The sequence below is a fragment of the Solenopsis invicta genome, chromosome 1, assembly GCF_016802725.1.
Source record: "Solenopsis invicta isolate M01_SB chromosome 1, UNIL_Sinv_3.0, whole genome shotgun sequence".
NCBI lineage: Eukaryota > Metazoa > Arthropoda > Insecta > Hymenoptera > Formicidae > Solenopsis > Solenopsis invicta.
Genome location: NC_052664.1, coordinates 4,345,748 through 4,360,921, shown reverse-complemented (window position 1 = coordinate 4,360,921; position 15,174 = coordinate 4,345,748). Strand labels below are relative to the sequence as shown.

At 35.2% G+C, this 15,174-nt stretch overlaps 2 protein-coding genes and 1 long non-coding RNA gene across 7 annotated transcripts; 1 reads left to right on the top strand and 2 right to left on the bottom strand.

Moving 5' to 3' along the window:
• Nucleotides 1–3,739: 3,739 nt before the first annotated feature.
• LOC105207243 lies at nucleotides 3,740–5,206 on the bottom strand. Of its 4 annotated transcripts, none has more exons than XM_026141405.2 (3): nucleotides 4,635–5,206; nucleotides 4,384–4,560; nucleotides 3,740–4,325 (listed from the first exon to the last, which is right to left on the bottom strand). In XM_026141405.2, the coding sequence occupies exons 2-3, from the start codon at nucleotides 4,498–4,500 to the stop codon at nucleotides 4,158–4,160; spliced, it is 285 nt and encodes a 94-aa protein (XP_025997190.1). In that variant the 5' UTR covers nucleotides 4,501–4,560; nucleotides 4,635–5,206; the 3' UTR covers nucleotides 3,740–4,157. The 4 variants fall into 4 exon arrangements, with proteins under 4 accessions (XP_025997190.1, XP_039301849.1, XP_025997186.1 ...); XM_039445915.1 differs by having other exon boundaries at nucleotides 4,384–4,512; XM_026141401.2 differs by having other exon boundaries at nucleotides 4,384–4,537; nucleotides 4,635–5,154.
• Nucleotides 5,207–5,281: 75 nt separating this feature from the next.
• Nucleotides 5,282–6,533, top strand: LOC105206357. Its single transcript, XR_003269687.2, has 2 exons — nucleotides 5,282–5,527; nucleotides 5,621–6,533. It is a non-coding gene; the product is annotated as an uncharacterized LOC105206357 (long non-coding RNA).
• LOC113003924 lies at nucleotides 6,387–14,498 on the bottom strand. 2 transcript variants are annotated; one of them, XM_039445911.1, is made up of 9 exons: nucleotides 14,191–14,498; nucleotides 13,992–14,094; nucleotides 13,732–13,886; nucleotides 13,219–13,477; nucleotides 12,934–13,111; nucleotides 11,748–12,247; nucleotides 8,406–11,639; nucleotides 8,134–8,320; nucleotides 6,387–7,723 (listed from the first exon to the last, which is right to left on the bottom strand). In XM_039445911.1, the coding sequence occupies exons 7-8, from the start codon at nucleotides 11,618–11,620 to the stop codon at nucleotides 8,158–8,160; spliced, it is 3,378 nt and encodes a 1,125-aa protein (XP_039301845.1). In that variant the 5' UTR covers nucleotides 11,621–11,639; nucleotides 11,748–12,247; nucleotides 12,934–13,111; nucleotides 13,219–13,477; nucleotides 13,732–13,886; nucleotides 13,992–14,094; nucleotides 14,191–14,498; the 3' UTR covers nucleotides 6,387–7,723; nucleotides 8,134–8,157. The 2 variants fall into 2 exon arrangements, with proteins under 2 accessions (XP_039301845.1, XP_039301840.1); XM_039445906.1 differs by having other exon boundaries at nucleotides 8,406–12,247.
• Nucleotides 14,499–15,174: the final 676 nt, after the last annotated feature.

Sequence of the window (15,174 nt, the reverse complement as noted above, 5' to 3'; positions counted from 1 at the left end):
GACATGAGGTTAAGTAATTTGACATGAGGTTAAATAATTTAAGATTTGCGACTTGTTCACTGGGCAAGAAGATACTGACGAAATCTCAGATCTGGCTGCAGTGCAACAAGTATAAATACACCACGCATCATGATTCCTTTATGATGCATCGCATGAAAGATCATAACGAGGAAAGGGCAGCTGACGAACACATCTTCGAGAGCTAGCAGGAAAGTGAAAGACATAGTTACAACAAAGTGAATGACTTGGAGAACAAGGAGAATGAAACAGGTTGAGTAGCACTAAATCCAAGAGAAATTGTTCAGATGCATTCTTGCTATCTGTTACAATTTTTATAATTATAGATGACACTGTTGATACGTTACAGATAATTCTGACATTGTTATCAAGGATGATAAAGCGATGGAGGTAACACTTTTGGAGCCGATTCAGTCAGTTTTCTCTATTACTCAATCCACCCCACTACCACTGTTGGATTTATCAAATTGTAATCATCTATATGCTTCCGCTACATTACCAGTGAGTAGGTATTATTTACTGATTGATTAATACATTACTGTAAATCTGTCTTAAAAAGGAATTTTTTCTTACGAAAGGTGTTTCCATGTTGTCCCAAGAACAAATGTATATTCTGCAGCCGACATGGCTGATATTGAAAACTTGAGGAAGATGATAAGATTGGACTTGGATCCTGAGCAGAAAATGGAAATGAAGAGCGAAAGTAGAAAATGGATAACCTAGAAAAAGGATGGAAGTCTAGAACTGGTAGAGATGCCTTGGAATGAGACAGAAGGATTAAATATTGACGATGGTGTTTGATTAACTGTGCAAAAATCAAAGACACTTTAGTATTACATTTGGTTGCTTTAACTGTTGAAAAACTCAGTGTAATATACAGAAATTTATTATAATTCTAATGTTATAAATGAAGTAACTTTATTCGTCATACTTGAATTTTTGCATGACACTCGCAATGATGTTTATTTTGCTGATCAAAGCTGTGTCATGTTGACAATACATCGATGTCAATTGACTCACGGTTGAAAAAATTGCAGTTTCGCTCTTTCAATTTTATTTATATTGCTTGTTGCGTCCGCGGATTCGCGAGGGTTGCGATCCCGGGACGTAGGTCTGGTTCGTTGGTTAGTTTTGGTTTTAAGGCAGCTGTCACCAGTCGCGGCTCCGAATCGTGTGATAACACGGCCGGATACGCGACAAATTCCTTGTATGGGAAGTAGGAGGTATTGTAGGGAGATATATTATTAGGTGATTTATGAGTAGGTTTAGGAAATGTAGTAGCGTTTTATTAACGCTACTGGAGTAGTAGCGTGCGTGCTCGAGCTTGGCGTGGGATTAAATGAATGACAGAGCGTGTAATGATTAAAGTGAATATGTATATGTATTTTCGTGATTACGGAATAGTAGATGGTTACATATGGGGGCTGCAGGTAAAACGTCATCTTGCGAAAGAAGCGCTTTCTGCCGCCGGCGTACGCGCGGTGTGCCCTGCGTTTGCCCATACGTGCTTCGAGCGAGACATGATAGATTTAATATGGGTGAAGGATTGCCACGTTAATGCGTATATGAACAGGTAACTTACCGATCTTAACGCGAGAGAGAGAGAGAGAGAGCTCGGTATAGAAGATCTACGAAATTTAGTGAAATAGATTAGTGATCGAGTATATGTAACGAGTGACGAATCCGCTGGGTCGGAGTGGTTACCCGTTAGAACGCCTCCCTTAAAGGTGGAAATTATATGGAAGAAGAGGGGACGGTGAGAGCGTCGAGGAGTCGCGCTAGCGAATCTTCCTCGACGGGTTGGGAATAGAAGAAGGACGGTGTCGAAGAGTCGCGTTAGCGAGTCTTCTTCGACGCCGCAGGAAAGAGAGAGAGAGAGAGAGGAGACGTCGAAGAGTCGCGTTAGCGAGTCTTCTTCGACGCCGGAGGAGAGGGAGGGAGGCAGAGAAACGAGTGAGGCCACACTCTAGCTGGTGCTAGGTGAGGTTCAACCCTCAGGATCTCTGGCGGAAAGGAGGGAGAGGAAAAGAGGCGATCCGACCGGGGCCACCCCGAAGACCAACGTCTTCGTCAGGAGTAAAACCCTCCCGTCGCTGAGATCGTACCTGGAGGTCTGAATGTTGGTGGTCGCCGATGGCAGCGAATCTCACTCGACCAACAAGACTGATCTGAATTTCGAGCTCCGATTTCGCTCCTTATATAGGCAAGGATATGGGCAAGAGGTGTCGCGGGACGATTCCTCAGGTTCGCGGAAAATTCGGAGCGATAGTTTTTCGTAACGTGTGGCCCTTAGAAGCCCGCCCCGTTCCGCGACCGCGCGGCTTGCGCCTATATCGCGCGAGCGCTTGTAGACTTCTCCGGGGATCGCGACTCGCGGGGGCACCGCATACCAAGCCCCGACGCGAAATCCAGTGCCCAGGAAATTAATAGAATTTAATAGAATTTATATTGAGAGTGTGCGAGGCGATAGCGCCAAGCACATGCAATAGTTTTATGTATAAAAAGTTAAGGTTTAATTATCGTTCGTAGGAGATTGATTGATTCAAAATTATTTGTCATTTTTATTGGCCGTGATTTTAAAGTTGTTTCGATCTGAGTTGCATGACACAGCAGTGGGAAGCGTCCATGAGTGGATCACGCTTAGATAATAATAAATTTGCCATTCTTAATATTTCGTATTAAATTGGAAAGATGAATAGAATTCCAACGCGCGGAGCTTGTCGGTATCAAAGGGGGCCGCGAGCCGAGGGGTCGGCGCGCACGATGTTTGTCTCGCGCCGATGGACGCTCGCGGGTGTTGCGCGTCGAGGGGCGGCACGAGGTAGCCAAGCCGTATGAAATTTGAAATCGAGCGATATCGACTGATGCGGGATTTATCTAATTGATCGGAGGATGTTTCCGGATTCTGATTGGGTTATTATTAGTACGGATGGCGCGGAAAAATGAAAATTTTCTCGCCAGACGTAACATTGCTAATTGTTATTCCTCTTAATCGTATGTTACTTCGTAAACAACCGTCGTTGTTTGAATAATGCATACTTTCATTAAATGTAATTTAAAGAAAAGAATTATAATAAAAAAATTTATCCCACGTAAAAAACAATGTTTTTTTATTATTTCATACAAACTTCTTTTACAAATAAAAACATTAGGTTAATTTGTTTAATGATCCATATTATAATTGTTTTGAGTAATTTAACTTTAAAAACTTATGAATTTCTAATTTAAAATAAATAATATTTTTTTAATTAACTTAATTTTTAACTATATTTATAAAAACCTACTCAGAAAATTTAATAATAAATGCAAATAAAATATTTAATATAAATTATTATAAATGTAATTTATTATAATACAGTGAATAATATATAATAAAATTGATAAAGGAATAAAAACATAATAAAACTTAATTTAAGAAAATTTTTTTTTATTTTTTATTTTAATATAACGTATAATTATATATATATATATATATTTTATATTATACATTTTTGTACATTTTTTCTGGGACGCTGGAAATATATACAATCTAAGAAATTGGGGCGCAAGTTTAGTGCATAAGTTTTTAAAGTTAAATTACTCAAAACAGTTATAATATGGATCATTAAACAAATTAACCTAATGTTTTTATTTGTAAAAGAAGTTTGTATAAAATAATAAAAAAACATTGTTTTTTACGTGGGATAAATTTTTTATTATAATTCTTTTCTTTAAATTACCTTTAATGAAAGTATGCATTATTCAAACAACGACGGTTGTTTACGAAGTAACATACGATTAAGAGGAATAACAATTAGCAATATAAATAAAATTGAAAGAGTGAAACTGCAATTTTTTCAACCGTGAGTCAATTGACATCGATGTATTGTCAACATGACACAGCTTTGATCAGCAAAATAAACATCATTGCGAGTGTCATGCGAAAATTCAAGTATGACGAATAAAGTTACTTCATTTATAACATTAGAATTATAATAAATTTCTGTATATTACACAGAGTTTTTCAATAGTTAAAGCAACCAAATGTAATACTAAAGTGTCTTTGATTTTTGCACAGTTAATCAAACACCATCGTCAATATTTAATCCTTCTGTCTCATTCCAAGGCATCTCTACCAGTTCTAGACTTCCATCCTTTTTCTAGGTTATCCATTTTCTACTTTCACTCTTCATTTCCATTTTCTGCTCAGGATCCAAGTCCAATCTTATCATCTTCCTCAAGTTTTCAATATCAGCCGTGTCAATCGGCTGCAGAACATACATTTGTTCTTGGGACAACGTGGAAACACCTTTCGTAAGAAAGAATTCCTTTTTAAAACAGATTTACAGTAATGTATTAATCAATCAGTAAATAATACCTACTCACTGCTAATGCAGCGGAAGCATATAGATGATTACAATTTGATAAATCCAACAGTGGTAGTGGGGTGGATTGAGTAATAGAGAAAACTGACTGAATCGGCTCCAAAAGTGTTACCTCCATCGCTTTATCATCCTTGTGATAACAATGTCAGAATTATCTGTAACGTATCAACAGTGTCATCTATAATTATAAAAATTGTAACAGATAGCAAGAATGCATCTGAACAATTTCTCTTGGATTTAGCGCTACTCAACCTGTTTCATTCTCCTTGTTCTCCAAGTCATTCACTTTGTTGTAACTATGTCTTTCACTTTCCTGCTAGCTCTCGAAGATGTGTTCGTCAGCTGTTCTTTCCTCGTTATGATCTTTCATGCGATGCATCATAAAGGAATCATGATGCGTGGTGTATTTACACTTGTTGCACTGCAGCCAGATCTGAGATTCAGTATCTTCTTGCCCAGAACAAGTCGCAAATCTTAAATTATTTAACCTCATGTCAAATTACTTAACCTCATGTCAAGTCATGACCGACGTATAGTTGGCAAACAAATTAAAAATTATTGAAAATTATCTTATCCAATCGTTTGGAAATCATTTGGAAATATTTGGAAAAAACTTTTCAGAGTTTGGAAAACCATACAATAATCACAATTAATTAAAATCACTTAAGCGTATAATTAGCAGAAAGTATCTAAAAAATATTTTTTTTTTATCCAATCGCTCCAGAATCATTTGGAAAAACTGTCGGTATAATTTTTATTATTTGGAAAACAACTCTATTCTAATAAAAATTAATTAAAGCTCAATATTTCGTTTTAATGTCTGCACTAAAGTCTGCACTATAGTGCAATAAAGTGCACATACTTTTCTATGTACATACATATGTTTTATTGGTAGACAGGCTATGACGGCTATGTTTCGATATTGACTGTACTGAAAATCTATAATGTTACATACGTCATCACTTTTTCAGTACTTACAGTGAATATCAAAACACAACCTTAGTCTGCTACACTTCGTCGGCTTGGAGTTGGTTTTGGAGTAATTTTTCCACGCAGTGTTACTCCAATATCAAGTTTTGCAAAGATATTATTGGAAGATATTGGAAGTTTAGACGAAGAACGTAATTCACCAACTAATGGAGAAGGTCAGAGAAATCCGAAGACTAAAGAAAATTTCGATATACATTTAAAAAATTCTACATTAAATGCAGAAACAGTTACTAATACGTTCATTGCAGATCGACAGGTGTTTTTGGCTGTAGAAAAAAATCCTGACGGGTAGGGGCAAAACTGAGGTCATATTCGATTTCAGCAGGCGAAAATACATGGGAATACCATGGTCTACTCCAGGGCGGAGACAACTTTTTTTTTGTGGGCCTGTGTATTAAAGTTAGCAACTTTTACACATAAGTCATCCTATCCTAGCCCAACATAAAACGTACATTTTGCACTGTAGATTTAAAATGGCCCGAGTATTGTTGTTGAAAAACTATAATCAACCGTAGAGTAGAAAATCAGGAACATGACAAACAAAAACTCAAATTTTTTAACCACATAATACCACCATAAATTAAAACATTTTTAATAATTTAAAAATTAATATCTCTAATATAATGTGGTCTATCGAAATAAAATTTTAACAGCAATTAGGTTAGACATTTCTCTATAAATTCCTAAATTTTCACGAAGATTTGTCGGTAAAGGGTTTTTGTGATATTACTGATGTGATACAACTACCTTAAGGGGAAACTACCTTATATTCTGAATATAATATATTGTAAGGATTGTTAATTAAGAATAAAAACTGTATATTTGTAAATATTAATAATTTTGTCAACTAGATGTCTAATTGAAAATTTTATAATCAGGTTAATAAATAAGGATTATTTTTGAAAAGTAGAACAAATTAATGAAAATATCAGCGGATTAAAAACAATATACAATTTGACTGGTAGTTCAGGAAAAAGGACAAGAAAGCTGTACGAAGAAAAAGAGGCAAATTTGTAACTTCAAACATTTAAAATATTTTATGTTGACTCATCACTTTCTCATTACATCAACTATCTATTATCTAACAATAATATTTCTTCTGAATTTTGTATACTATGTATAAAGATAACATGTAATAAAATAATATATTTTTGTACAATATATACCTTTTTTTATATGGATTAATTTCTTGGGCCCAGCCTTGAGCTTTGTAATACATAGGATATAATGCTCTCATTTGCATGTATTTAAAATAGGGTATATTCAGGTGTGTGTGTGTGTGTGTGTTTACATACAGTTTACGCAATCGCAATGACATAGGGTGCGTTCGGAGAGACGCTATTAGCGCTATTTAGCGCTACAGACTGTATTCTATCTTTATCGTTCATTAGACGTAAAACAAGAATAGACATAATACAAGAATGACACGATAGCGCTGATAGCGTCTCCTCGAACGCACCCAAAAATACTTGACAGTCTCTCAACACACATTTTTCCAGAATCTGTAGGAAACCAGTGATACGTGTCGTACGAATTTATCACGCTTTCGAATCGACTGCATATAATTCTATAACTTAATAGAAAATATATTGATATTTATTGCACGGGAAAGTTTTTATTGTAATTTAGTAGGAATGTGCGAGTGTGGTTGAAGAAAATTATCACTTATTATTAATAAAACAAAAATGGCGTATAAAATTTTCATCTTTCAATCAAGAGAGATTCTTTACGTAAAATGCAAACGTTTGCAGTAAGTATTCTAATTCTCGGGGAACATTTTGAACGATCTTGAACACGCATGATCCTGAACACGCCTTGATAATAACTTCGACCTGAATGCACACATTCCCGACGCGTTCTCTCATACATAGTATATATGCATATACCTTAAAACTAGGCGTGTTAAACGTTCAGCTTTGGACTAGAGAGAGATTTTTATATATATTTTATATATTTATATATGTATATGTGTGTATATATGAGTGCTTCTTATCAAAAGCGCTTAACGCGCATAGTTTTAATATCTTCGTCAAATAATAATTATACGGAAACCGAGAGACTATTTGAATGACTTGCGCATTTGCATTTTTACTCTTGATACTCGCCCACCGATTTAGATTTCATCGCGCTACGCTCAATTACGTTCTTAATCGCAGAAACTGTATCTAAACGATATGTATCTCTAGATATCAGTATTCTCTTACGACCTCTCAATTATCCTTTGTCGGGAATGTTTATTAGCCGTTGCAACTTCTTTGGCATTCTGGAGAATTGTACGTTGATCTCTCGAGTCGTAGGCAACCGCCGCTGGAGCCACCTCTAGTAGCATCTGCAGGAAGGCATGACACTCTCTACAATCAGAAAACGAACAAAACCGTTCTATATGAAACTTAATATCAAGCAGGAGTACAGTAGAAATATAAAAACCGGAAAACAAGATTAAACTTTAATGAAATTTTTAACTTGAAAATTTTAATTTAAATTTAATAAATCGGGAGAATTCTGAATTTTAATTTTACTTTCAGATTTTTCGAGATTTGAAATTATAATCTTAATTTTATTAGTTCCTTTAGGAGTTAAATTTTACATATATTTTTTTCTAACAATAAGTTTAATCTCAGATTTCTTGAAACTTAATACTAGACTTTTTTAATTTGAACTAATTCACCAATATATTTAGCATGGACTTTTCTCACCATTGCTGGCGCTGTTTCTGATAATGTTACCAATACTTCTAATGATAATTGTCGCCATGACTCACCTATATGTTCATTTGAAAATATTTTCATTCGAGCACATAAATTACTGCGTGCGGATTTACAATAGCAGTCTTGGTCTTAACTGTATCAATTCTCCCCTTCAAATCATCGCAACATATCCAAGAGCCTGAAGCTCGCAGACAGTAGGCAATAAAGTGCCTGGAAATATGATGAATGACACCAGCAAGTCTGAAAGCAAAAATTGAGCTAATGAGTATTTAAGCAATGAATGAAATTCGGGTATTTACGTTCATAAAAAGAATTCACTACTTACCGATATTTTCGTTCTAAATTGAGAGAGATGGGAAAGTCATGCAGAGAACATTCAATGCTTCTCTCTCTCGCAGCGCAGTCTCTCACATCCAATTCGATGCAGATGTGAATGTTAAGATCAGTTTTCTTTGTAAGAGTTCCCGTGCATCCTGGCTGCAGGCACTTTCTATTAAAAATTTGAGGATAATACAGCAATGCATCTTGCAAAGCTTGATATCCATTTTGTCTTATTACATTCTCATTGATGGAGAGAAATGGTATTTTTTGAATTTCTTTTCCGATGCAATCCTTATTGCTGCACTGATAGGTTTTAAATCCACTGGGCTCACTGTCAAGAAAATTGCTCCATGCACGTGTTATAAAAGTCTCTGCGTCAAGAAAATACGGAGAAAGAGAAATGGAGTTCGGATTTTTTGCAATGGTATGAAATTGATTTAAAATTTTTAAGCGATCTAATAAAATTTGACTAGTGAGTCCTGTTTTCATAAAATTGAAGATTAATTGCAATGTAGTGTTGGCTGAATTTTCTATATATGAATGATACGTTGGGTTATCCAGGGCAGAAAACTGTACGATGTGTACAAGTGCATCAAACCCACAGGTGTTTTTTACGTAAACTTTAATTCCATTGCGTTGAATTGGCATATTTTTAAATTTTTCATTATTAAAATTCCATAGATATTGGGCATTCTTAATTCGTATTAAACTGCAGATTGATCCATTGGGTAACAAAAATCCTTTTTTCCGTGACGTTTTCCTCTCATTCAGTAATTTGATTTCAGGGTAGGGTCGAAAATAAAAACCATTTGAAATCATTTTTTTGCCTTCTATTTCATGTTTTCCGTTATTCTTGACTTTTCCCACGATCTTCCTCACAATTTCCTCATTACACAAAATATCATTTTTTGGATGCGGGGCGATTAAATTCTGGTCATTGTTCCCTTTTTCCTGATTCTCGGGCTTCAGTCTTCTTTTTTCTGCAATGAACGTATTAGTAACTGTTTCTGCATTCAATGTAGGATTTTTTGAATGTATTATATCGAAATTTTCTTTAGTCTTTGGATTTCTCTGACCGTTTCCATTAATTGGTGAATCACGTTCTTCGTCTAAACTTCCAATATCTTCCAATAATATCTCTGCAGAACTTGATATTAGTTTAGCATATGAATGATCCAAAAGTGGTGTGCTTGTGTATACTTGAGAGGTGCAAAAAAGATTAGATGGGTCTCTCTTTGTAATGTATGATATATGTGAGTTGATTTTTGGGTTCTTCTCTAGATAATTGAGAGGAATGTCAAAATCATTTCCTTCATTATTCAACACTTCATCTCCTACCACTTTATAGTCAGCTTTTTCATTAACCATTGAGTTGTCATTTATAAATTTCAAATTTTGATCTTTATTATTTTTAGTGGAATCATCAGCGAGATTGTTGATCTGTGCTTCATAATTCAGAATTTCAGAAAGAATTGTTGTAGTGTTATGAATCGGAGATTCGTCTTTTTTAACGTCAAGATTATCTTTCATTATTGATTCAGAACTTTCATTCTCGACAATGAAAAGTTGTTTGTTCTTAAGTCCTCTCCATTTTTCGTAAGAGAATAAATCAGTATCATCAATCAAGTGATTTTTTTTTGGTGGAGGTTTTGGATGACTATTTTCATTTTCTTCAACAGTTTCATTTTTCAGAGTGGGAGTGGACAAGAGCTCTCGCTGATGGTTGAAATGTTTCAATTTGGCAGCAAGCAGATTGCTGCCACTGTTCAGGCTGTGGAGGTGTTCGAGCACGAATCGATTCCCTGGACAGGGTAAACGAATGTGTTCAAAAACTCTTTTCCGCAAGATAGCGAAATACCCTTCTTGATGAGCTGTTGAAGCATGTTTTCCAGCAACTGGAATTGCTGCAGCAGTCCACAATGGAAACTCCTTCGCGATACGTGTTAACTCCTTGACAAAGTCTGGTAAGTAAAAAGCGTTTACAGAATTGCCTGACATGTCAGAAGGTGTAACCGACGCTATTAATTTTTTGATCCATTGATGGGTGCGTGTACCATTTTCGCCTTCTTCAAACGATTTGGACGTATTACCTTTCTCTTCTAGATACGATGTCATTGAAGCCTCAATATCACAAATAACTCTTTCCCTAACACTCATGTGACCCTCCAGCTCTTTTCTGGCATCTAAAACCGTCATTTTAATAGTTGACGTTGAAACAAAATTGTCTTCATACGGCTGTAATGCGACGATACAAGTGAGAAGAAAAATTTGTTGGAATTCTTCTATGCTCTGAGTATCCACCATTAAAGCAACACAACAAACGAAAAAGTTCTTAATATATGGGTGATCTTTGTGTTTTAAGCATTTCCACCTTGCCACCAGAGCCATGAGATGAGCCACATCTATTCGGATGAGAGTATTAGCTGGTCGAGATTTTTTCTTGTCTGTCGTCCTTGCCCACTCGAAAACGTCATCTATATAATCTTTTAAACTCTTTCCATTGAATGTCAAACAGGAAGACATTGGTATTCCACGTTCATAATCAGACCATGATTCACCTGGAGCTATAGCTCCGAGCCGGACCCAGTATTTAAGCCATAATTCGATAAATTCTTGGGTATGGATTTCTGTCAGCATTTGATGTACGCAGATAGTTTTGCCCTCAAATCTGATTGTGATCGTGTATAGAAAGATATGACCAGTCATTCTTCCTGGACAAATTTCAAATGCTTGTGCAAACCGGCCTGAAGCATCAATCGAGATTGATGATGATGTTCCTAATACTCGACAGTATTCGTTGAAAATGTGTAACTGTTCCTGGGTGCAATATAGAACGTGGAATTTCATACAACCAATCTCGTGTATGGTATTTATATAACGAGGATCTGTTGACATTTTTTGGAGTGATTTAATCACATCATTTTTCTCATTGGGTTTCATGCCAGCGTTTTCTTTGTGCTTCTCCATCCTCGCTTGTCTGTAGATATAATTTTCCTGAACAAAATGTGGAACATCGTCTCCAAATTGCATATTATCCCTTAATAATTTATTTTGATAATTGGCAGCACTCTGCTTTTGCAATTTTTCTCCCACTTGCTTCCGTTCAGCTCCCCTGAGTGGTCTCTTCACATCTACATGGTAGTCTCCACGAGTGTCACGCGTTTTAATTGTCAATCTCAATCCATTGCTGGTAGGTTCACTATTTGCTGTACCAATCATTATATTTTTGCACTTTGTTCTATCCTTGCAATAGGCAAAAAATTTCAAATAATATTTATCATCTTGAGGGTTAAAGAGAGAGCGTACGTAGGACCACTTTGCACAGAATGCACAGCTAAAATTGTACCTTTTCCAGAATGCTCGAGTAATAACTGATGGCCATGTTTCCGTCTTCAATCAGTTTTTGCTTTTAGATTCATCTGGCTTAATTAATGACCATTCTTCACTCGTAAGTAAGAGATCGAAAGAGTCACAGTCCTGTAGATTTTCATTTCGTATGTCCTCTGGAACATAATCATCGTCTGGTTCTGAAATACATAATTCTTCATGATCAGATTCTATTTCATCTATTTTATCTTCAATCAGATAAGGTTTCGTTTCCGGAGATGTACAAATTCCTTGATTACGTCGAGCTTGTGTTAAATCCCCTCGTTTGTCATACTTCACGTGTGTATAAACAGAATGAGGTAGCCACCTTCCATTTAAATCTTGGCTCATTGTTTTCCATAACGTGTCTCCATATAGTGGAAAATCGTTTGTTGCAAGACGATGGATATATTTTTCGATCAATTCGATAACCTCTTTTTGAGACATGTTTGGTTTTCGACCCATGTTTGAATTGAAGTTCTAGAAAAAAAATTATAAAATCTCTTATGATCAAGGATTAATTTACACAGACACTTCACATTACATAAAAGAGAATTATATAATAATTTATATGAAAGAAATAAATCAAGGCGGGAAGAAGACAAAATTTGTATAGTTCTATAATTAAACCTTCTCTTCTTATATGTATTACTAAATAAACAACTAAATAATAAAACCTTTTTTATGGTTAATCTCCAGAGAAATTAATAGCTCAGTCGTTTTTATTATCGAAAGTTCGACTAATGTCACGAGTAGAGCGACAATCATCACGTAGAGCGAGTAGTTGGTTGTCTTTTGTTTTCTGAATAGCTTCGACAATGAAAATGGCACTATTTTCAAAAGTGGAAGCGCAAAATTTCAAATGTTCTTTCAAATTTTTTCCTTCAATTGTTAAAATATTTTGGCAATATTGTGAACTCTAGTTCAAATGCAAAATTCCATTGAGAATATTTACTATAATTGTAATTTTCAACTAATAATGTAATTTGACGTGTAAGATAAAAAAAGGTTAAGTTCTATTGAAATTGTATTGAATAGACATGTATTATTTGAAAATTGTTTCTTATATGAACAAAAAATGATAAAAGGCCTATTCAATTTACCATTAGGCAGTGTAAATATAAACATTTTAGCAAAAATAACTGAGATTTTTTGGGAGAAATTACCTGAATCGCGCCATATCCGCACTATTATGAAGAGGATATAGAATATAAATAGGAGAAATCGTTTTTTCTCTTGGCTGCTGGATTTAATACCAGCCTCATATACTTTACTTAATTTTGTTCCTGCGACTAACTTTTTCAAGATCTCCGCTTCCAGTTGTAACCAAAAATTACAATTTTCCTGTAACAATGTATTATAAATTAGAACACTGAGAAAAATTTCTGAAATTTTATTTTAGTAATAAGAATATTTATGTATTATAATATGTTTCTCTTTTCTACACATACCTCAATTATTTTTGTGGGGTTTACCAGAGTTCTCACTATGTTTGAACAATAAAATTTGTAACGTACTCCCAATGAACAAACAACACCAAAGTGGAGAGTATTGTTGTCACTAACGGCGGCAAATGTAAGCCAGTAATTTCCACCGCTTTGTATAATAGCAGGGTAACAACATATCCACCTGCATAATATCTACTTCAGTTACATACTTCTTTGTGATAGCCGTATCTACACCTTCTGCCAGCCTTGAATGTTTAACTTTCTGAAATCGAGATACATAATTGTAATGTTTTTATCTGCATTCCGTTTTCCTTTACATATAGAGCTATTAATCTCATGTAGAATTGAAGGAAATATACTATGTCGAAATATATGATTTCCATTATCAGATGTTTAAGATACTATAAGTAATTATCTCACTATCTTCTTTTGGACACATAACAAAAGCAGCTGTAGCATTTACATCAACCTATATGATTTACACAAAGATGAAGACCTTATACTTTTTCAACTTACACATGTATTCGGATAGTCAATTTTTTCTCATTTGTGCCTGTTTACCATATCGAAAGATTTTCGTTCTTCAAAGTGGCTCTCCACGTATCCATAAAGGCACCTTCATATTTTCCTCGCATTTTTTTTTAGAAAACATTCCCAAAGTCTCCATCGCTCTGTAAGAAGACATTCAAATATTGCTTGGTGTGGCAAGAGATACTTGTAGCAAGCACAGAGTCCTCGGGTAAAATTTGTAACCTGATTCTGAAACACACACGTACCGCAATGCTATGGACTTGCTGCAAAAGAGAGATCGTAATAGCCAACGGCACAAATGCGACAATCCATTTTACTGAAACTATCATCGGTGCCGACCTGTCCATCCTGTCAAAAAAAAAAAGATTGTATATAATACGCAACAGTTTCGGCTCCTCGGGATCGAGAGAGGCATGCGATTTCCGGCAATTCCGGCACGCTTACCTTCCACGTGGAGAACAAGCGTTTCATGCGCTGAAAAAACATATCCTTGTCCTTGTCGAGACTGTCGAGAGACTTGGCCCGGCGTATAATAAATTTTACTCCAAAATGGATTGGAGTAACACTGCGTGGAAAAATTACTCCAAAACCAACTCCAAGCCGACGAAGTGTAGCAGACTAAGGTTGTGTTTCGATATTCACTGTAAGAACTGAAAAAGTGATGACGTATGTAACATTATAGATTTTCAGTACCTTACAGTCAATATCGAAACACAGCCGTCATAACCTGTCTACCAATAAAACATATGTACATAGAAAAGTATGTGCACTTTATTGCACTATAGTGCAGACTTTAGTGCAGACATTAAAACGAAATATTGAGCTTTAATTAATTTTTATTAGAATATAGTTGTTTTCCAAATAATAAAAATTATACCGACACTTTTTCCAAATGATTTTGGAGCGATTGGACAAAAAAAAAATATTTTTTAGATACTTTCTGCTAATTATACGCTTAATTGATTTTAATTAATTGTGATTATTGTATGGTTTTCCAAACTCTGAAAAGTTTTTTCCAAATATTTCCAAATGATTTCCAAACGATTGGATAAGATAATTTTCAATAATTTTTAATTTGCCAACTATACGTCGGTCAAATCATGTCAAATGCGGTCGTAAGCGACCGGCACGGGATCGATCGCAGTGTTGCCGCGACTCTAAAAATTTATTCACCAGACTTCTGCTTCAAAAATCACCAAGTTACAACGCTTTTCACCAATTATTTTTTAAATGTATAAAAATTGATTAAAAAATTGCTATCTATAAAAAAAGGGGTAATACTGAAGGAAACGGTCTTCCTCACCGATTTTGATGAAATTAGGCTTATTCGACGCGTTTTTACATGAAACTAACAAATCTGGCAAAAAAAAGTGTCGCTCTGCCACGAGAATCGAGATATCAATCATTAAAGTTAGCGATTGTACAGGT